General features: G+C 44.7%; 1 protein-coding gene across 1 annotated transcript; it reads left to right on the top strand.

Moving 5' to 3' along the window:
* On the top strand, positions 1–21,400 carry LOC134394777 (low affinity immunoglobulin epsilon Fc receptor-like). The gene is made up of 9 exons (XM_063120498.1): positions 1–129; positions 5,798–5,920; positions 8,095–8,157; positions 11,107–11,160; positions 11,522–11,584; positions 14,519–14,608; positions 15,773–15,924; positions 18,221–18,333; positions 20,894–21,400. Exons 1-9 carry the CDS (start codon positions 48–50, stop codon positions 21,030–21,032), a joined length of 879 nt encoding a protein of 292 aa, XP_062976568.1. The 5' UTR covers positions 1–47; the 3' UTR covers positions 21,033–21,400.
* Positions 21,401–23,275: the final 1,875 nt, after the last annotated feature.

The following is a 23,275-nucleotide window of genomic DNA, read 5'->3' as shown; positions in this document are numbered from 1 at the left end:
AAGATATTCAAGTAACTGAGAGCAGAGGCTCACAGACACTGGCTAGGATGCCACAGGGAGGGATCTACAGGCCGTGCGAAGAAGCTGAGGACACTGTGAACAAAGAAGTCATGATACCAAAAAGAGCAGGTAATGGCCAGCTCCAGGCTGGATCCAGGAACGATCACCCCCACCCTAGTTCAGTCTTCCCCAACTTGGAGCCCTCCAGATCTTTTGGACTACAGTTCCCGTACTCCTGTCCATAGGTCATGTTGGCTGGGGCTGATGGGACTTAAAGCCTAAAACATCTGGAGGGCATCAGGTGCCTGCCCGGGCTTCTGGAAAAAGGGGGTTGATTTGTCCTCTTTTACTGCCTGATCAGCGCCAACTGGAAGGTTGTTTCTGAGGAGTGCAGGATGAGCTCCCATGGGACGCAGGATCCTGCTCTTTCAGGAAAGAGTGAGAGTGAGTGGAAGTGATTGCTGGTTTCTATAAGAGAAGAAGTTTGATTAGGGTGACCCTATGAAAAGGAGGACAGGGCTCCTGTATCTTTAACTGTTGCATAGAAAAGGGAATTTCAGCAGGTGTCATTTGTATATATGGAGAACCTGGTGAAACTCCCTCTTCATTACAACAGTTAAAGGTGCAGGAGCTATACTAGAGTGACCAGATTTAAAAGAGGGCAGGGCACTTGCAGCTTTAACTGTTGTGATGAAGAGGAAATTTCACCAGGTTCCCCATATATACAAATGACACCTGCTGAAATTTCTTTTTCTATGCAACTGTTAAAGATACAGGAGCCCTGTCCTCCTTTTCATATGGTCACCCTAAATTTGATGTAACTGTGGAACAAGTTTTAGTAATGTTAAGATTGTAGTCCTGCCCACTTACCAAGGAATAAGCCCTATTGAACACCCTGGGACTTAGTTCTGAGTAGGCAGCTCTAGGATTGCGCTGAAAAGGATAAACATGGCCAGTTGCGAGCACTAGTGCTATGTGACAGCCATGAGCATCCAAGTGAGAATGAGAATGCCGCAGCTAAAATAACTAATAGTGCAATCCTATGCATTCTACTCAGAAGTAAGACCTGTTTGAATTCTGTGGGGCTTACTCCCAGGTTGTGTTCATAGGATTGCAGCCTAAGGGCTTCTGTACACCAGAGTTTTATCTCATGCTTTTACTGCGGCGTCTGCTTCCAGATTCTTTGCGGGATTAAGATTGGCTCCTTTACCTCTTGATTCTTGCATTTCTGGTGTAATACTTTTGGTGACTTCTTTGCTGGTTCCTCTAGTAATGCAAATACTTTTCAAAAATTCATTTTCAAATAAGATTTAGTCATACTTTTACTTTTCGTAGAGGTTTTAACGGCCCATCACTTTTGCAAATTTGAGCCAATGTAACCAGTAAGCCATAGCGCTCTGATAAAAATTGCTTAATTGACTCCAGTTCTTTAATTACTGGATATATATACTTTTCAGCAATTGACTTCTTTATATCCAGAGGTTCTTGAATAGGGAGCTTAGCTTGACTATCCATATTAAGGATACTAGTTGAATTGGTATCTGTGGAGAACTCATCTCGCTCCGAGATAAAATCTTGTCCTTCTTTATCTATGTTGGTCTACTACCTATAGGGAAGCTCTTAAATTATGTTAATGTGATTCTCCATTTTTATATTCTTGTATTTTTGTTTACCATTTTTATTTTATTTTAAACTCACTATTGTTATTGTGTTTATATTAGCTCATTGTCTTACTTGTATTCTATCTTTCTAATTATATTAAATTGTGATGGCTTATCACTTTTAGCAATGAAGATTTCATTCATTTATTCATTGGCTCCTTTACACATGTGGAATAAAAGCCTGGTGCAAAGAAGCCTTAAATCTCCCATTCCTCCTTATTCCCATTCTTGCTCCTCCTGACTCCATTGCATGCAATCACATCTGCTCTTCTGCGTCATTGTTACCTTCTTCTTTTTCACTGCTTCTGCCATGCTGTTGCCTATGATTGGAATAGGGCAGGGGAAGGCCACATGCCCCCCCAACCCCCCAGTGTGGCCCCTGATGCCCTGACACCACACTGCTGGATATGGCTATGGTGGAGGAAGAAAAAAACCACACCCATAATTTTAGTGGTACAGTGTGCGAAAACTGTCAAATTTCACTTGAAAACAAGCTGTTTTACACTTTCAATGGTCTGTTGTGGTTTGTTGCCAAATTTCGATGACCAGCCACCAATTCCCCATCCCTACCTTGGGGGCCCAAAGACTCCACAGTGCCTTGTGGAGTGCAACTTGTAGGGAGGGGGAGGTCCAGGGAGTGGTGAAAATGTTGCCCAGATCCACCCAAGCTGCCCACCCTTGGAGTAGGTTCTACCGCTCTATCTATGGGGCCAACTCTCCGCCTTTTAACAATTAGGTTTCCACTACCTCCAGTCCTTGCAATTTCCTCATGAAGCCTGACTATGTTGGAGTGAACAGGGCCTAATTCTGCATGCCCATTGGGCCAGGAATGAGCATGGTATTGGTTCTGATTATCATTTAACACACAGGACTAAACAAAGGTGTCAGGGTGAAATGATAAGCAGCATAAAGGAAGACAATGAAGTAAAAAGGCTGTTGGTAGGGAATCTAGCCCGAAGTCTGCCTGAAGAAGTTTATGACTTGTAGAAATTGTGGAACTTAAGCAAACAAATGAAATTATTTACAGATTCTACAGAACTTTTTTCTGCATCTCTTTGCTGTGGGCAGAGACGGCCCAAAACATTTTGACACCTGAGGGGAAAAATCCAAGAAGTGCCCCATGATGGGGGAAGTTATCACAAGATGTTAAATCGTTGACCTTTTGGGTGTCCTTCAGTGGTGTCACCTTGGACAGGTCACCTCACCCTGCCTATTATTAGAGCCAACCTTGGACACAGGAAAGAGGAAAGAGCTATGCAGGGCACTCCTGACCATAGGCCACGCTGGCTACGTCAGGATAGGGAAGGCTGTCCTAGACCCTAGAATGCTTCTGCCAGTCATAGTAGGCAATACTGGGCCAAATGGAATTTTCTTGACCCTGGTCTATCACAACAGTTAAAGCTGCAGGAGCTATATTAGAGTGACCAGTTCCAAAAGAGGGCAGGGCTCCTGCAGCTTTAACTGTTGTGATGAAGAGAGAACTTCACCAGGTGCTGCATACATATAATGACACCTGCTGAAGTTCCCTTTTCTATACAACTGTTAAAGATGGAGGAGCCCTGTCCTCCTTTCTACATGGTCACCCTATCTATAGTGGCTTCCTTATGTCCATCTTGTGGTTGAGGCCAGATGGCACTTTGTTGCTCAATAGCTCAGGGAACAACAGGTTCCTTCCACTGCATGAACTGCTCTTTCCTTCCGTTTGTGGTATTGCTCCTAGGGATAGATGGGTCACATCAGGGACATCACGGCTTCCTGCTTTCATCAGCCTAGGATGAAATGCCAGAAGGCAGCAACCTCTTTTGCTGGGTTCAGCAAGATTCAGAAGGGTGCTGAATGTGACGCATGTTGCACATTGGGAAAGAGAGAAGGTTGGGGCTGGGTAATCTAGCACCTCATGAATTCATATCAGTTCAATACCAGTTTAGCTGTCATGCTTTCTCCAAAAGAATCCTAGGAATTGTAGTTCGTTGAGAGTGCTGCTGAGAATTTTAGGCATGATCTTATAAGTATCGTCTTATACAAATCTATGGTGCAACCACACTTGGGATACTGTGCATAGTTCTGGACACCTCATCTGAAAATGGATATTGTAGAGTCGAAAAAGTGCAGGAAAGGGGAACTAAAATGATCAAGGGACTAAAGTAACTCCCCTATGAGGAAAAAGTACAATGGCCTATTCAGAACACACCTTAAACCGTGGTGGTTAAGTTTGTTTTGTTAACATATAGTCACCCTATAACTGTTTTAACTGTTGTGATGAAGAGGGAATTTCACCAAGTGCTGCATGCATACAAATGACACTTGCTGAAATTTCCTTTTCAATATAAACGTTAAAGATACAGGAGCCCTATCCTCCTTTCCCATATGGTCACCCTAGAGGTTAAGTAAGTGGGGAAGACCAATTCTAATGCACCAGGCACTCCCAAAAGCTCCAATTAAAGGCATAGCTCAGCCTTCCCCAAACTGGCGCTCTTTGGCTACAAGCCCTATCATTCCCAGCCGCCCCAGCTAGGGATAAGGAGAGTTGTAGTCCAACAGATCTGATGGGCACCAGAATGAGTAAGGCTGGTACACTCAGAAAGAGATACGGACAGAACTTGATCCCACAGAGCATCTTACAGACGAAATTTGGGTTCTGTGGGTGGAAAAAGGCGGACAGTGCTTGAGTCACCAAGGCCAAGCAATTTCAAAATCATGCTATTTTTACAGGGCGACTTCCAGAAGGGGTGTGGACAGGAACTATGATCTAATTGGATAGGAGTGTCTCTGATGTACATGCTGAGTACAGGCCCCATCACACTTACTCCCCCCGCCCCGCTTCGAGTCTGCGGTTTCCCCCTCCATTTCCTTAGCGAGTCGAGCCCTGGGCACTTTCACGTCTGCATTGTGGTGCTATTTCAGCTCATGTATCTTTTGCTGTGTATCACTACTGTGCCAGTGAAATCTCTCGGCCCCCCCCCTATGTTCTCCTTTCCCCTGCAGATAATTTTTTATATTTTTAAAAATATTTTTTTATATTTAATTTTTTTTATATATATTTTATTTCTGTGCAGATACAATAGTATAGTTGCCTGAAACTGCACAATTACTGTAAAACAAGACACTGTGCTTCCCCCTAAGATTGTATTAAACAATATAAGTGAAGGGAAAATATTACAATTAGTTTTTGGAGAAGATTGTGGTCAGTGTTGGCATGGCAAGGGGAAGCCAACATTGTTCTGGTCAGGAAACCTAGACGTGGCTACTCAGGATTAAGAGTCATAGAGTTGAATTGGACCCAGTTCCGGGCACGGACGGCAGGGGCCTTGCTCGCCCTCTCCACGGGGTGTTTGGGCACTCTCTCTTCCTCCCCCTTCACGGTTGAGCAGTTGAGCAGAGAACTGCCCTGCCTTCCCCCTCAGGTCGATTCGGACCTCCTCCAATTCAATTCAGATCTGTTTTAGGGAGGTCTGCATCACCCCCATTCAATTCAGATTCAGGGTTTGTTCCTGAATCAACGCATGGCCCTAGTGCCTTAGTGCTTTTTGCCATTACAGAGCAAGGGTGTCGAACGCCAGGCCTGGGGGCTGAATCCAGCCCTCTGGGGCTCCCCAGAAGGCCACACCCCCTTTCCTCCAGCTGCCAATCATTTGGTTGGTTTCCCAGCATTTGTGCAGTTTTTTTAACCCATTCTGAAAGGCAGAACTTCCTCTCCTAAGGCTCAGTTACTGACAGTAAGAGCTTGAAGCTGAAATCTGCTGGTACATCTTTGGTTCCAACCCCTGCCTTCGGCTCCACTCCTTTTGGGTTTTCCCTGCTTACTGCTGGGACGTGGCTCTTGAGAGCGTCTCCAAAATGGAATTGAGCTCTTGGGGTAAAAGAGGTTCTGTGCCTGGGTTACAGAGATGGACACCAGCTCACACGTTCTGCCAGAATTAATGTAATTCTAGTTGGCATATGGAATGAGGTGGATGATCCCTTCTCTCACAGTTCCATTATAATCAGTTTATAGCCTGAAGAGTAATTGTGATTCATCCTAGTTTCATCCCTGGGGATTTTCACTTCCCACCACTTCGTCTAACTCCATCATCATCATCATCATCACCATCATCATCACCATCATCGTTCACGTGGTGTGTTTTTGTTGTTCCCAGGTGGTTTCCTGTTGCAGCATTGCAGATGTGGTTCAGAGGGAACATCCATGTCCATCCTTTACATTGTGAATGGCGTCTCATTTCTGCTGTGGATCATAATCTTCGCTGTTATGCTTTCGAAATGTACGGATTCTGGAGTCCAGCACCCTTTCATTTACGTCTATTCTGAAAAAGCAGACGTGGCCTGGGAGGCGGGAGATGGGGGAAGGGTGGGAGTGGACAGTTTGAATCTGGAGCATTTGGATATTGTAGAATTATTTAATGTTTGGTTTGTCAAAAGATGTTTGGTTTAATTTTAGAACCACACTATGCCCTGTTTAATTTACTTTTAAAAAGATTTTTGAGACCAAAACCTACACTTTGCAATAACTAAAATCCCAAACATGGTATCCTAATGATTTTTTTTTTTATTTGTTAAAAACTAAATCAGATTTTCCCAGAAACACTTTCCCAGAAATCACCAGTTTTAAAAACTCTACTTTTGAATTACTTTGACTGAAAACTGGTACGCACTTTGATGTATGCCAAACCTTCTTCTTCACTGATATATCTGAACACGTTCTGAAGCCTGCTTAAGAGAAGTGTGCTGGGGTGGGGGTAGAGGAGGTAACAGGAACTCTTAAGGCAAACAGCTGCCTCATTGCTACTCCTTATAAAACATTGTTTGGCAGTGGTGGTTGAGGGTCTGGGGGGCACCTCAAAAAGCTTGTGGGGTCACACTTCTTGCACCCCTATCCATGCATACGTGGGGAACTTGCAGCTCTCCAGATATTGGACTACAACCCCTATCACCTATGACCATTGGCCATGTTGGCTGGGGCTGATGGGAATTGGAGTCCCACAGGTTTCCCACCCTGACCCAATATAACTGGATGTGGTGAATGGGAGAGGATTGACTCTCTTCTTTGTGCCTCCCGATGCCAATGGCCCAATTGGCAATATGGGGGAATAGCGTGGGCGATTGGAGCCAGCGTCCCAATGTAGCTCTGGGTGTTCTTTCTTCTGTAATTAATACTTAAGCATGGCCAGCCTTAGGTAGTTCAAGGCTATAAACCGGAGACCCTTACTTGAAGCATAGAACTTTTGGTCTTGGTGGCCATTCATCCTCACTTGTTTCCAGAGCTGCATTAGCCAGCCACGCACTACTGAGGCCATCTGATTTGTTCTTTAATCTCAATCTCAGTGATCCCCATAAAATGATCCGTAGGAGTGCTGCTGCTCATCTTCAACTTCCAACTTCTACTTGCTGCCACTGATCTCCAATGCCCAGTCCTTAACAACAGAAGAAGTGCCATGCTGGATCAGACCAAGGGTCCATCTATTCCAACACTCTGTTCACACAGTGGCCAACCAGTCGTTGCCCAGGGACCAACAAAGCAGGACATGGGCAACAGCGCCCCCCCCCCCATGTTCCCCAGCAACTGGTGCACCCAGGCTTACTGCCTCGAATAATGGAGATAGCACACAACCATCAGGGCTTGGAGCCATTGATAGCCTTCCCCTCCAGGAATTTATCCAACCCCCTTTTAAAGCCATCCAAATTGGTTGCTTGCTGCCTGAACATCAGCCCCATTCATCTGTCCTTTATCTCTCACTGTCCTGGAGCAGCAGCAGGGCTTTCATCTTGGTGGTACTGAGAAGAAGTCAAGTTCCCTGTGTGTGCTGCTACAGCTGAAGGACTGGCCAATAGGAAGTAAACAAAAAGGAAGGAAGGAAGGCCATAAACTGGTACTAGGAAATGGAAGTTTATTATGATCTCAAATGTGCTCAATATTTGTATCTCTTCACCACAATAATCTTTGTATAAGACAGTGAAATAAGACTACATAAGATTGGCTTGTTCCCGAAGATAACAATCATTCAAAATGTGTTGGGCATATAGATGCAACTCCATAGTAAACGTCTGCTTCGTAGCACCAGTTTGAGGCAGCAACCACCTCAGATTGTCCAATAGGGGGCTGGATAAATTCCAGGAGAAGAAGGCTATCAATGGCTACTAGTCCTGATGGCTATGTGCTACCTCCAGTATCCGAGGCAGTAAGCCTGTGTGCACCAGTTGCTGGGGAACATGGGCAGGAGGGTGCTGTTGCACCATGTCTTGCTTGTGGGTCCTTAGTCGACAGCTGGTTCGCCACTGTGTGAACAGAGTGCTGAATTAGATGGACCTTTGGTCTGATCCAGGATGGCCTTTCTTGTATTCTTATGTAAGGCTGGGTGTGTCTCAAAGTGAAAAATCAAGGCTACTTCTCCTGTAAGTGATTCAAGTTCAACAGTGATCAGACTTTATGTTCTTTCAGATTCTGAGATGGCCAAGGAACTAGAACAGCTGCGTAGCAACCAAACTGCGCTGAGAACAAATGGTGAGGATTTAGCTCTGTGGTTTCAAACTGTTAATTTCTTCTGTCTTGTTTCTATCCTACAAGTTGGCTTTTAAAGGGCCAATACACATCTGTCACATCTGGAGGACCAATATTAACAATAGGCTTAGGTTACTAGCAGTTAATCTTGATAAAAGATATATGGGGCGAGAATGGCTGGAGGACGAGAGGGGGAGGGTAAAGGAATTCCAAAAATATATTTATTTCAGTACCTCTGTCTGAAACCACAGGTTTTGCTTTCTACAATGATGTTTTTTCAGACCGCCCCCCCCCCCCCCTGTTCTTTATTTCATACACAGAGGGTCGATTTGCGTGATCACTACAGCCCATTGTGTCTTATTTAAATTATGGTGGGTTCCAGTGTGGGCAGGCAGCTATTTTGAATATTCAACCCCCAGCAGTGTATATGTGTGTCATGCTTTGTCAGGTCAACTGAACTCAAGAAGTTGGGCTTGTTTGAGGGTTAAACAACCCTCAAATAACTCCACAACACTCCCCTTGGGTAAATTATGATACAGAGCATCATCAGATGAGTGTTTTATTGCAGGCTCACTACTGCCCACTTATGGATGTTCACGCATCCTTTAGATGACGTTGTCTGCCTCCCGTGCATCTCCCGCTCCTTCAGCTTGCTTTTCCGTTGCAAAATATATTGGAATGTGCTGCCATTTCCTGCTGTGTGCAGGAAAAGCAGAGCAATTAAAAAACGGCCCCTGAATGGGCCACGTGGTCATTGCTGCTTCCTCTTTCTCTCCCCATGTAAAGGGATTGTTGCTATTGTGGGACAGCAGTCGGAGGCCATAGCGACGGTAGGGAAATGCGAAAAGCTACCCGTCTAATGATGCTCACAGTGGACTGTCGTGTTGTGCAAACCAGGTCATTGTGTTCGTCAAGAATAAAATGGACAAACTCCCAATTATGAAACTGTGATAGTCAGATACCAGTGAAAATGTTGAGCAGTGATGGTTGTATAGTAACTTTTATTTTGGGGCGGGGTGTGTGTATGTCCAGAAACACCTTTTTAGGTACATAAATATGGCTGAATTAGATGTTGCACACAAATGTGAGTCAGTCACCTACAATGGCCCTCTCCCCAACACCCCAAAAACATCTTTGGATTGAGGAAGCAGTGGCGTGAGAGGTGCTTAACCCTTGCCCTATTCACTGATATATTTTTTCTTGCAACTCATCCTTCCTAAGTCACTTTTCATTCCCATGGGGTTGCGGACACGATTTACAATGCAGATTTTAAATGGATACATCATCCCTTCCCACTGTTCCTTCTTTCAGAGTGGGAGGTGAAGGACCATTGGGGGTGAGATGTCTGCTTTATTGCATAACATCTAAGTTTGGCTCTAGGAAAGAATTGGCTGACAGTTTAATACTGAGCCATCAACCTGCCTTTCCTGGTAGGATTATTCTCACTGTCACTAGGAACATACGAACTTGTCTTATACTGAGTCAGACCATTGCTCCATCTAGCCCAGTATTGCCAAAACTGACTGGCAGAGGCTCTCCAGAGTTTCAGACAGGATTTGTTCTTTACCCTACCTGGAGATGTCGGGGATTGAACCTGGGGCCTTCTGCATGCAAAGCAGGTGCCCCACCACTGATGGACGTGGACATCTCCCCTTGCACATTTGTGAGGGCTTCTCCATTTGTGAGGATGTTTATTTCAGGCAGCAAGAAAAATTAAGCAACTACGAATTCTTACGCAATATAAACAAGGGCTGAATCATAGATAATTTGGCTCATGACAGCTGCTTGAAATTGGGGTGGGAAGTGTTGACTCCCTGCTCATCGTCAATCAGTTATTGCTGTATGTTTTTTCAAGCAACAGCAAATGCATTTTTTGCATGGGGAGTCAGAGGGAAGAAAAATGTATTTTTATTTCTTTGTGAAACCTGGCAGACTCCCTCAGAAAATGTTCAAAATAACTGGCTTTGCTTAGACAATATATACCCCAAAGGTTACCTTAAGGGTTGGTTAACCAGTTGGAAGCAGCCAATTGAGCTGGACTTCATACTAATAATCGATAAAACTAGGGTGACCATATGAAAAGGAGGACAGGGCTCCTGTATCTTTAACAGTTGTGATGAAGAAGGAATTTCATCAGGTGTCATTTGTATATGTGCAGCACCTGGTGAAATTCCTTCTTCATTACAACAGTTAAAGCTGCAGAGTCCTGCTGTCTTGGCCAGATACAAAAGAGGGCAGGTGCTACATGCATACAAATGACACCTGATGAAATTCCCTCCATCACAACTGCTAAAGATACAAGAATCCTATCCTTCTTTCCATATGGTCACCCTAATAAAACAAGAACAGATGGAAAACTCCCCCAAACCACTCCCGCTTCTTCTACAAATGAGCCCGGTTTATAAAAGGATATGCTGATGAGCCAAGAAGGATCCTATCTTTGATGATTCTTGAAGCTGGACCTTTCTAGCTATATCTGTGGTTGGACAACAGACTCACACCAATAGGAAGTTCATGTGGAAATTCCTAGAGGTGGCAGCTTCTTCAGCTTACCTAGACTGGGCCTACACAACTCTGCCAGCCCTGAAGTAAGATGGCCCCAGAATGTATTACCTTTTCAGAGAAGTATATCTCTTTAACTCCCCAAAGTACCAAATTCTCCATCTGACACATTATAATGAGGTGAATCCATTGTTCAGCCGTCCATACAACAACTCCTTCCCTCTTTAGGGAAGCCAGCTCTTGGCGCTTCAGAAGACCTGTTCAACCATAAGTATAGCCATACTGCTCAACAAATGTATTTATTTAAAACATTTCTTGGCTACCTTTCAGGGCAGAAGCCCTCACAAGGTGGCCCACAACAATAAAATACATAAACACAGTTTAAAACATTCAAAGCAAATGGACTCTGAACCATGGTCTCCTTGGCTAACTGAATTCTGTCTCTTCCAGGTTTCAACATGGAGAAGCAGCTGCAGGCATTTAATTCCAAGCACTCTGCCTATGGTATGTATATGGCTATGACTTGCTGCTCCTCTTTGTTCCTTCCCTCTCTTCTCAGCAGCACCTAATTTGTATTTATTTTCTCCCAGCTCTCACTATGTATTGTTATAGCTACTGGTTGACCATCTTTTGTTAAGCCAATTGCATGATAATGGTTAAAGATTTGCTCTGCTCACATAATTGTAAATACAGCCAATATTACAGAGCCACCCTCCTTTCTCAATGCTTTCCCATGCGAAAGAAATGAGATTCTGCAGCACTATCCTTGCTCTTCTTCCTGCTCAGGGAAGCATAGAGGACTGAATGGTACTTTCCCCCATAAGTACTGATTGGAGTGTGGCTCTTCTGTCTGGCTTCCTTCCAGGATCAAGTCTAAACGGCAGTCTGCATAAGCTGGAGGCTGATCATAATACTTTGAAGAAGGATGGTAAGTACGCCTTGCAGGCCGTTGCTAGCTTGGCTTCTAGTGGGAACAGGTGGAGGAGGGAGGGAGATGGATCTGCTTGAAGGGAAACTCAGGAGCAGGATTTCCTATAGAGCTTGGATCTCTCCAAATTAAAATTTTGATTCCTTCCCTAAATGTCAAGGCAGATTCCTGAGCTCCATTCACCATACTTCTCAATTGTCCCTCTTTCTGAAGGACAACTTTGATGGAGTTTCCTTTCTTAAAGGTCTCTTACCTGCTCCCTGTTGGTATAGCAAGATTCTTTTTGCTCACACCTCTGAACATGCCTTTGCCCAGATGTTAAAATTTGATCGATGTGTTTTCGCATGCCCGGAAGAACCAGACTTTCCCTGCACCAAAATATTTCACTATAAGGGGGAAGAACAGCAATCACAGCAGGACATAGTCGACGTCATCCGAGTCCTTCGCAGTTACAGCAGACTATAATGTCGGCGTCATTTGAGTCTTTTGCGTAGATTTCACTGCAACAGCACAATATAAGGCTGGTGGGATGAAGCTTTTTGTGAATGAGTGTTTTGGCCAATGATGGGGGCTCAGCTTCTGGCAATGGAACTGATTCCTAGGCCATCTTCAGCAAGGCAGGCATCTTCTTGTGGCCATTTATATGTTCTCCCACCCCCCACTCCAAAAAAGGGGGGATGATGACAGCCATACAGTTGAGGGAATGTGGATAGGTCAAGTGATTTTCATTGATCAGTTATCTGCCTTTAACTAAATCAATGTATTGCACTTACAGCACAATTCTATACATGCCTACTCATAAGTAAGCCCCATAGAGATAAATGGGACTTACTCTTAGATAAGTGTGTATAGGAGTGCAGCCTTAGAATGTCTTTAGTTAGAACGTAAAAAAGCTCAATGTAGGCACTTTTTTGGAGACGATGAAGGAAGTGTAAATTAGCTTACAACTTAATAAATGCAAATTTTTAAAAAATGGCCGCCTTGTAAGATTTTTCAGGGTCCCAAGAAAAGCCAGTTCAAGGCAACACTTGGGTTTATTAAAATGATTTTAGGGAAGTCTACCAGAATCTTTCATGGTGGCTTAGCAGGTCTAGATTGGAGAAAGAGGGAGAAGTGAGGTAGGCCAAATATGCATTGCCAAAAAAAAGTGGATACTTAGATTTACATGAAATGTGCATATGCAAAATTAATATGGATAGATGCCAATTTAGCAATAAGCCGAATAGAAATACAATATGTCCCACCATAGTGGGAGAGGGATGTAACCAGGTGACCAGGGTGCCCGTCTGCTCAGTCCGCTGTCCTGATGCTCGGGGTTGATTGGCAACTTCATGGCCCCTCCCTGCTTTCCGTTTTTATGGTTCTTTCTCTTTAAACTGGGCTTTGACTGGACAGCCCTTCACAGAGAGGACTGCCCTCCATAAAGTAGGAGACATGGCCACTAAGAAGGAGAGAGCTTGAGTCCTGACTAAAACCTGGAACTTCTCCAGATTCCAGCTATGTTGGAACTATGAGAAAAACATTTACTATCAGTTCAGTTCTAAATTTCAATACACCCCTTTCATATTTTCTTTAAAATTTCTTTTTGCCGTTTCATCCCAGAATCAAAATTACCCTCAATATATAAACAAGTATGTCCTTAGTTCATTGCCCCACCAATTAAACATGGTGTTCACTGAATGTAATGCTTCCCTGCTGCCCCAATGAATTGAACATTTAACTGTCCAGTTCTCCATGCCCTACAGCATCAGAATCCAGGTGTTTGCTTGCATGATGGCAGGGAGGCATCTCCATCCTCACATTCCCTCCACATCAACATCTGGATGTCACGAAGAAGGGTTCTAGCTTATCTTGGCACTTTTCTGGGTGCAGGGATTTTATTTTTGGGGTATGCTGAAGCCTCCCATCCTGAGAACTTCCACCTGCAACCTGAAGTGGTACAGCTTAAGTACAGGTTTACCAACTCAGTGAGAGTTAAATCTCAGTTATTTGAGCTACCACGTGAAATGGGAAATTGTTAGTTAGGTTTAAGGGAAATCTCAATTTGCTTACCGGCGCTTTGCTTCCTGCTTCTCTTCTGCAATTGTAATGAGCTGAATTACATGGGAGGAGTGGGTCGACCATGTGGTCTGTAATTGGACATTTCCCTGCATATATACTTGAATGAGACAGCACCATCAAGGGGGTGTTTTGTAGCGCAAAAAAGTCAGGCACTTACCCTGACTTTTTTTAACACGGCGGCGTGCCACAGCCGATGGCGACTGCTAATTGATCGCCATCGGCTGGAGGAGGGCAGGTTTGGGTGCCGCGCGTCCCTCTCTTCCTCCCCCTCTGGCTGCTCATTCACATCTATAGATAAAAAAGGGGCGGGGAGAGGAACTGGGCAGCGAGAGGAGGAGGAGGAAGGCAAGGACGCAAACCGGCTCTCCTCCCTCTGACCTCCCTCTTGCATCTATAGATAAAAGAAACACGGGGGAGGGGGAAGAACTGGGCAGCGAAAGGGAGGTCAGAGGGAGGAGAGCTGGTTCGTGTCCCTGTCTTCCTTCCCCTCTCGCTGCCCCATTCCTCCCCACTTCCCAGTGCTCGGCAGCAGCAACTCCACACTCGCGCTCCTTCTGGTGCAGAGGCCAGGAAGGAGCGTGAGTGCAGGAGCCTGAGGCGTCCCAGCGCCAAGGTGCTGCCGTTAAGACGGGGGCAAAGTTGTTGTGGTTTTTTTAAATGGAATAACCAGGGGAATGAGCCAGAGACGTGCAAGAGGCTCATGATGTCATCAAAATGATCCGCAAACTTCCGTGAGTGACCAGTCACCAACGTGCTGTAAATCTCTTGTTTAAAGAAGAGAATTGCTTGGGAGTCAACTCTGCATTGTATACTAATTGCTTCAGACTGAGTTCTCCTCCCATTTAACTTTTCTTCCTCCATTTTTATTCCTAGCTTACAAAGAACTGCATGATCTGCAAAAGAACGTAGGAAACTTCCGGGAAGAGGCTTTTAAGATACAGGGTGCATTATATAAGATTAATGGTAAGACATGAGACTTGCTCTGCCCCTGGACTCATAACTGTTTTATTCCTCCAGAGATGGGGCTCACTCTCATGCTAATGTGTCCTGTGCAGCGGAAAGCTGAAGCTGTAAATTGGAAGGATCACATTGGTCCTTGAGCCCATTTGATAGTAACTAGGGCAAACTGACACTGCTGCAGTTTGGAATCAGGCAGCTGGTTTATGAGCCCAGCAAAATAGACTTGGACAAAAGTATCCTACAGTCTGTGCATTTGAATTATGGCCAAATTTTAGCACATGCACACATCACCCAAGTGCACCTGGGACAGGGCTGGATACACATTAACATGCCTGATTCTTCATACATCTATTTTATGTATTGAGTTACAGCATTTTTACCCCACTCTTCAGTAAAAAAAAGAAAAAAGAATAGGCTCCCAGAGCTGCTGACAGAGATTAATAATAAGACAGTCCCTGCTGCCAGGCTTACAAGCTAAAAGATATGGCAGGAAAGAAAAAGGGCTTGGGAAGGAGGAGGAAACAAACAAAACTCAGGCACCAGTTTTGGTTTCAAAGTTCTTAAAAGTATTCTTACTGGAAGGGAAGGGCGAAAGAAGCTCCCTGCTGCTGTTCATTCCCTGACTGATGTCTGGAGCTAGGTTGGTCTGCCCCTTGCCATGACGTTCTTCCTGGGAGGCGCTGTGTGTGTGTGCATAGCATCCCAGTGGCCCTTGGTTCTGCAGCTGATGGGCTTTGCCTGCTGTATATTTTTGGATCCAAACTTTTAAATTGGTTGATTTCTTTGGCAAAGGGTAACTAAAGAATAAAAGTGAAATTATTTTCAGTATGTGGCACAAACAGACTATTTTATTTCCTTGAGTAACTAAGGGCAGAATCCTATGCATGTTTAGAGAGGGAAAATATCTTACAACTCCCAGCATTCTCCAGGCAGCATGGTGGGCTGGGGAATGCTGGGAGTTATAGGACTTTTTTCCTCTCTAAACGTGCATAGGATTGCACCCTAAAGCAGCTTTCCCCAACCTCGTGGAAGTACAAACAGTGTAGATTTGTAGTATGGATGAAATAAATACAAGTTTGGCAACATCACTATTAATGACTGTAAACTGACCTAAGCTCCTGTCCTTTATTATCTGGTTGCTTTAAAATCTCTGCAATTACTTTCTAGCCTCAGCTTGCCGAATATGTCCAGAGGGCTGGGTGCTGAACAGAGGACAATGCTACTTTTTTCAAAAAATGAGTCAGCACTGGTCTTTTGCCAAGAACAGGTGTGAAGAGAAAGGTGCCCGCTTGGTTTCCATCAATGACGCGGAAGAGCAGGTAATGGCAGCCTTTTGTGCAAGAAATGAGCATCTATTTACCATTTGCTGAGCACATCTTGCCTCAAGGCAGTAGAGGACATTGCAGTTTGCAAGGCCTCAAAAGTGCATTTTGTATCTCTGAAGAAATGTGGCATTTCTTTCCACCCTGATAACCCACAGTCTGCAGAGTTGGTTATTTAACTCATCATGGGTTATTGTGTTGTGTGGAATGCATATGAGGCCCATTGAAAGCCCTACGCGCTGACGAAGCGACGCGACTGAAATCATCTTTTCACCAAAAATGGGGGTGGTGGCTATAACTCTTTCGGTGTTTGCAGGAACGGGACAAAACTTCATACACAGCATCCCCCAGCAAGGATGCACAGAAGGCAAAATGACAAACCTGTGCAGCTGCTGCCACTTGACTGAGATGGTGTTTGACACTTGGGCAGGTTGCAGAGCGCACTGCTGTGTGTCTCCACCAGCCATTTATTCCAGGATAATATCGAAGTTGTCCCCACATGACACACAGCTGACCCTGCTGTGTTCTCGGCTCTACCACTCAGTTATTCTGGGATTTCACTGATTGCTTTTGTCACGTTTCCCCTCGCCCCTCTTTCGCTACAATCCCAAAGTCCATGGCTGGTGTGTCGTCCCCCCTTTGCGAAGTTGTTGCTGTTTACCGTGAGTTGTGGGATCAGTGAACAGCCAATTATCTGTGAGAGGTGTGCGCATGGGCATCGGCATGTTTCATCGCCAAGATTTTGTTGTTGTTAACAAACACAGATCTGCGCAGGAGCGCATTTTCAACACAGTACCTATCCCCCCTTGTGTTGCTGTGTATTTGCACTGCTGCGCATCTCTCACGAGTTGTTTTTCTTAAAATAATAATCCATGCCCCGTACTCATCTGCTTAGTCTCGCCCCCTTCTCCCAATACACATTCGGAACCACCATAATGAGGCACACATTCTCCTGCGATGGGACTCCTTTACTTGCAGGAAACATCAGTGGTGCGTGCCCCATGAATGTGAATCGTGGAAGCGGCAAAACTTGCAATCACCCCTCCTCCCTTGCGAAAGGGTTGTAGGTGTAGATCCACCCTAGGATGGGGTTGGGCTGAGAGCACAATCAGTTGCTAGGCAGATCATGGAAAGAGGTCTGCTGGATGGAAGAGAGTGATGGCAACAGTTTGGGCCTCGCTTACTATGGTATTCTGTAGCTGACCAAAATAACCCACTGTGACAGCCACACAACATGATAATCCACAATGGGATGGTGATGATGATTTGTATCCCGCCTTTTGCCCAATACTGGGCCTCAAGGAGGCCTAAATAACCAACTCTGGAGACCTTGGGTTATCAGAGCAGGTTATTTTGGCCAAATAAGCCATCGTGGGTTAAAAAAAACTCCCAACAGATGACACGATAACCCATGATGGGTTAAATAAGCCACTATGACTTATTTAACCCATCATGGGTTATCATGATGTCCTAACCAAATCAGTGTGATGGAATGTTGGGAATTGGTTTATATCTACTCAAGAGGAACTGTAACAAAATCTTGTAGTATATCCTCATCCTCAATAGGAATGCCTCCTGTTCAGGGTTCCCTCCTGCCAGCCTTCCTCTGATTGTTAGAAGTTAGGGATTCAAAACTTTCCCTCAGTTTTCCATTTTTCTTTTCCAACTGACACACAACATTCCACGGCTGGTGATAAACATGGTATATGACCAAAACTTAGCCGCTCCGAGAGCCTTTTTTGGCTGAGGAGCGGGGTATAAATATGATAAATAAATAAATAAATAAAACTTAGTGTTGTTTTGGGGTGGAGGAGATTTTGATATATTTTTAAAGGTTTTTTAAAAAATACTTTAATACTGCCCTGCCTTGTACATGGACTTCTTTTACTTTCCTCTTGTTTCTTGATAGTCCTATTTTGTTTCCATGTCTGTAAATATAGGAGCAGTGAGTTAGCTATTAGAGGGAACAATGGTTTATGTGTGTGTGTGTGTAAATATGTATGCATGCACATTTTATACATACATACATACACACACACACACATCCTCCCCATACACACGCACTTGTGTGCAGCACACAAAGGCTGTCTGCTGGGAGTAGCATCTGGAGAACACGGTTGGAGCCGGTTGTACTATGTGTTTAAACTATTTTCATGAGAGATGCCAGCCTGCCTGGGATTATAAAGCATATGTTCTACACAGAGGTGGAGTCATTTCTCTGGAACTGGAACCTTGGCATTGCATCTGTATGGTACATTTCAGCTCAAATAATTACATGCGGTTTGTATTTCAGAAATTTCTCACCTCAATAGTAAAAAAAGAATGGAAAGACTACTGGATTGGTCTCAATGACATTCATGCAGAAAACACATTTGTCTGGGTGGGCGGCGATACCGTGTCATATACGTAAGTCTAGTACTATCGGCTTGTTTCTTCTGTACCGTTTTTACAAATACCCTGGGGTGCTTCCAGGCGAGGCTTTTTTTCATGCCGTTGCCCTGCCTCCTGCATGGCCCAGACATCGTCTCTTCCACTCATAAGCCTCCCACATTTTCCTACCGCTTCCGTTGCCTTTTTTCTTACCACAAAATAATTCATTAAGGAGGGAAAGATGGAATAGCTGCACAACTTATTTTGTCTGGTAGCAGCCCTCCGGCTGAAAACCCCTCTTGTCAAATTAATAACATAATCCCCAAACTGAGAATCCACTTTGTTGCATTATGGGTCCAAGCTATGGGTTGAATTTCATAGCCAGGAAACAAAAGTCTGAGGGACCTAAAGTGGCATGAGAAGTGCACATTTCAGTTCCAAGCAGTGAGGCGTTTCAGGGTTTTCAGAGCTTACCCAGGGTTTGGTTTCCGGAGAAGGAGGTCACTGGAGATTTACGACGTTTCTGTGATGTACAGTTAATTTACACAGATACAGTATACTGGCTGAGCACAGCATTCCTATCCCCCACCAGGCTTCTATGCAATACCAGATTTAGGAACAAGCCAAGTAAGCCATGGTTTAGGGCCTCATATAATGAGAGGTCTCTAAATATGTTGGAGATAACTAAGATGCATTATAATTGAAATAGTTTTGGCTTAAATAAGTTGGAAATTGTGGTGTGATTTACAGCAGAGTTGCCTTATATAGAGAAAGTGTGGCAACACAGCATTTAGTATTGGAGGCAATTAACACAGGCTAGAATCATAAAAAGAAGTTCGAAACAACTTACTTTATTAGTCCTTTAATGCACATCTTTAGGGAAGGCTATCTGTTTAACTACAAGCATCCCCTAAAGCTGGGTGGTACCTCTTTCATTACCCTTTCTATTTTTAATGTAGGGCCTCAGCATCCGGCCCTGTGTCCATGGTTGCCATAGGATTTCCTGCAGAAAGCAAAGTCACCTCTCCTTTTTAGAACCAGTTCCAACTCAAACTCAGAGACCTTACTCTTTCCTTCCCCTGGTTTAGTGAAGAGAGGAAAGATGAATAATATCTGCACACCACCAATCTCATCTTGGGCCATCCTAGCCCCTATTGAAATACATCACCAGAATATTACTGGCTATCAACTGTCTCCTGTCAGGGTTTAAGGAATTTTGCCTCAGGGAATCCATACCAGGGGCATGTCTACACGAAGGGTTTGCCCCGGGGTGGCTTCACAGTAGCGGCACGTCATCTACATGACGGTAGCGGCACGTCATGTACAAACCCTGGAAACCCCACTCCAAAAACGTCGAACACTTACCCCCACTTTTTGGGCAGCGGAGCCTATGGTGCCCCCTGATTGGTTGCCTTGGGTGGCCCCACGCCTCTGGAGAAGCAAAAACAAAACAAAACAAAACGGAGGGAAATGGGGTGTTCCCTCCTTTTTAAAATTGTATTATCTGTAGCTGCGCAGATACAGATAATAAAATAAAAATGGTGGGTGTGGGCGTGGGTGTGGGCTCCAATCACTGCTCTTTCCCCGGGCGCAGACTCCCTCATGGGCCATTCCAGGCACGCCGCTGCCACACGAAGAGGCTGGTGGCGCCCTGCCCTCTCCCTCCTGGAGGAGCAGACCCCCCTCCCCAGCCCCATTCCTGGCTCTGGGGGCAGGGGGGTCAGCAAGGATGGGTGTCACTGCCCAGCTGCTCCCAGGCACAGACAGGGGAGCCCATTCCATGAGGCATCCCTCCTCCTCCCCTCCCTTGCAGGCCCAGGCAGCCTGGCTGCTGGTGGCTTACCCCCTCCCCTCCCCTCCCCTCCCCCCGCCATTCTTCTGGCTCCCATTACCAGAACAGCATTTATCGTTGGTTGGAGGAATGGGCAGCCAGAGGGAGGAGAGGTGGTTCGCTCCTTGCATCATCCTCTGGCTGCCTCGTTCCTTCTCTCCCCCCCCCCCCGTTTTTATTTATTTATTTATTTTATTATCTGTATCTGCGCAGCTGTGCAGATACAGGCAATAAAATAAAATAAAAAGGGGGGAGGAACGGCCCTGTTCCTCTCCTCCCACCACCCATTTTAATTTGTTTACTTTTAAAACCTGGGAAAGTTCGCACTTGTGTTCCTTCCCATGCAGATGCCTGGAAGGAACGCAAGTGCGGGAGCAAGGCGCCTTGCAGCGCCAAAGTGTTGCCGTAAAGACGGGGGCCAGGACTATCTCACCCTTACCACTGTTTTTCTCCTCAATTTAAAATCAATCAATCAAAATCATTCTTTTTACCTCCCCACCTGCTAGGAGGGATTTCAGGGAAACTCTGTGGTGGGAGAAGTTTAATTCTCTCCTCCCAGAGCACAGCAGTCGCAATCTGGATCTAGGATAAATCCTAAAGTACAACGTGGCATGTTTTTTTAGCTTCATTAACCCCATGGGGTGCCGTCATTCACTGCTGGGCATAAAGGAGCGTTTGACTAAGGTCTTGCTCATGAGTCAAAAAGAGTCTGCGTGGAAATAGGGACTCTGCCATTTATTACTTCTGTTACATTTCCATCTGCAGCAATTGGTACGTACGGGAGCCCAACAATCTTAACAAAGGGGAGGACTGTGTCGTGATGAAATCTTCAGGTTTTTGGAACGACCAAGAGTGTGGAGGAACTGCAGATGGCTGGATCTGCGAAAAGAGTTGGAGCTGCTAGCTGTGTCTGGCAGTAGCGGAACGCAAAACGTGGAAGTCATGGGCCTCATGGCGTTGCGACTCTGTTTGAGTCTTCGTTGACAAAGAACTTTAACCCTTCTAGGTGGTGGGTGTGCTCACCGCTCAGGAAGCAGGGTGGCACATGCTGATGTGGGCCCATGCGGCATCAGTGAGTCAGCAGAAAGCTAGGATTGTAGATGTGATTTTCTAGCTCTCCTCCATAGCTCGCTAGACCTTACTCTCTTTCCAGAGCTGTGCATGAACTCAAGAAGCTTTGGCTTCAATCTTGGTCTATATTCCTATTTAGATGTTAGATTAACCTAGTTCTTACGTTCACAACTTAATTGTTCCTTCACGAAAAAGCCAACTAACCCCAGAACTGTTGTTTTTAAATGGATACTGTTGTTTTTATACTGTTGTTTTTTATGTTATGGTTTTAAATTTTGTATACTTTTAATGTTTACTGTTTTTAACCTTTGTAAATCGCCCAGAGAGCTTCGGCTATTGGGTGGTATATAAATGTAATAAATAAAATAAATAAAAATAATAAGTTAGATTCATTTTTCACAGCATATGGAATGGGAAAGGTAACTTGCAGGTGTGGTGGGTGGTTATTGGGGAAAGGCCTTCTTGGTAGTAGCATACCGATCATTCTCCCCAGGGAAGCTCACCTGGCACCTATATTAAAGTCGTTGCAGCACCAGGGTATCTCCCCATAAGCTTGTTAATCTAAATAAACTTGTTTTTGTCTTTCTGAGATTCCTTCACAGCTCTTTTAAGATTTTGGATTCTACTGCTTTTTAGCCTGGAGTGCCTTATAGCTTTAATTGCTTTATATTGTAGTTTTGATTTTGTACTGTAAAGTCACCCTGGGAATTTATTTGAAGGGTGGGATATAACGTTCTAAAATACATATTGGGCCTGTTCAGGCATCATGCTAAGCCATGGTTAGGCTGCTAATCCTTTTGTAGCAAATGGTTAGCGGGTGGGTTTAGTCCGTGGTTATGTAGTTACCATGGTTAGGAATGGTTCACATGACATGCTACGCCCTTATCTGGACAGAGATAGCCTAGCTACAGTTATCCATGCTCTGATAACCTCTTGTTTGGATTACTGCAATGTGTTATACGTGGGGCTGCCTTTGAAAATGGTCCGGAAACTTCAGCTGGTACAAAACAGGGCAGCCCGCCTACTAACAGGGACTGGCTGGCGAGATCACATCATGCCAGTCCTTCTACAACTTCATTGGCTGCCAGTCCAGGTCCGGGCCTGATTCAAAGTGCTGGTACTAACATTCAAAGCCCTAAATGGCTTGGGGCCAGGTTATTTGAAGGAACGCCTCCTCCAATATGTACTGCCCGGACCTTAAGATCATCCACAGGGATCCTTCTCCACGAGCCCCTGCCAAAGGAAGTGAGGCAGGTGGCTACTAGGAGGAGGGCTTTCTCCGCTGTGGCAGCCCAGCTGTGGAACGAGCTCCCCAGAGAGGTTCGCTTGGCGCCTACAGTGTACTCCTTCTGTTGCCAGCTGAAGACCTTTTTATTTTCTTAGTATTTTAACACTTAATTTAACTTAAATTTACACTTTGCTGTTTTAATTCCATATTTTAACCTATACCAATTTTTGCTGTGTGGTTTTAATCCTGGTTGTGCTTTTTATATTGTATTTTGTATTCGTGTTTTTAAATAGTTGGTTGTTTTTATCCTCTTCATGGTTTTAATTTTTGTGAACCACCCAGAGAGCTTCAGCTATTGGGCGGTATAAAAACGTAATAAATAAATAAATGCTAAGCCACGGTTCACACGACACACTAAGCCATAATGTTTAGCTCAAAATGCTTAACCACTGTGGCTTAGTGTGTCGTCTGAACAAGGTCATTAAGAGGATATGGCAGAAATCTAGCTACAGTGTGTGACCAAACGTTGGAAATCAGCAAATGTCCAACAGATCTTTTTAATAATTCCATAGTGAGAAATAAGATCACCGATAAGAGGACAAAAGTGGGCAGTGACCTGCATAAAATTTGCATGTATTAATTTATGTATATAGGTGAACATTTAGACATTATTTCTGTAATTTAAATAGAAATACAATGCATGCCACCATTACTAGGGGCTGTGTATACATTGTCTTTGCCCTGGGGTGGCTCCGAATCCACGCTGCATTGGTTATATGATGCAGCTGCCGATTCAGAGCCACCCAGGGGCAAAGAGCTGCAGCTGAAATGAATAATCCTGGCCGAGC

This window comes from Elgaria multicarinata, chromosome 3 (assembly GCF_023053635.1).
Source record: "Elgaria multicarinata webbii isolate HBS135686 ecotype San Diego chromosome 3, rElgMul1.1.pri, whole genome shotgun sequence".
Taxonomy (NCBI): Eukaryota; Metazoa; Chordata; class Lepidosauria; order Squamata; family Anguidae; genus Elgaria; species Elgaria multicarinata.
The sequence above is the reverse complement of the archived record's forward strand: the minus strand, read 5'-3'. Positions and strand labels throughout refer to the sequence as shown.

Bases quoted from the DNA above. Each gene is read 5' to 3' on its own strand.
- LOC134394777 (XM_063120498.1), top strand. From the start codon at position 48: ATGCCACAGGGAGGGATCTACAGGCCGTGCGAAGAAGCTGAGGACACT. The intron at 11,585-14,518 runs GTAAGTACGCCT...TTTTATTCCTAG, and splicing joins TAATACTTTGAAGAAGGATG to CTTACAAAGAACTGCATGAT. The intron at 14,609-15,772 runs GTAAGACATGAG...ATTACTTTCTAG, and splicing joins TGCATTATATAAGATTAATG to CCTCAGCTTGCCGAATATGT.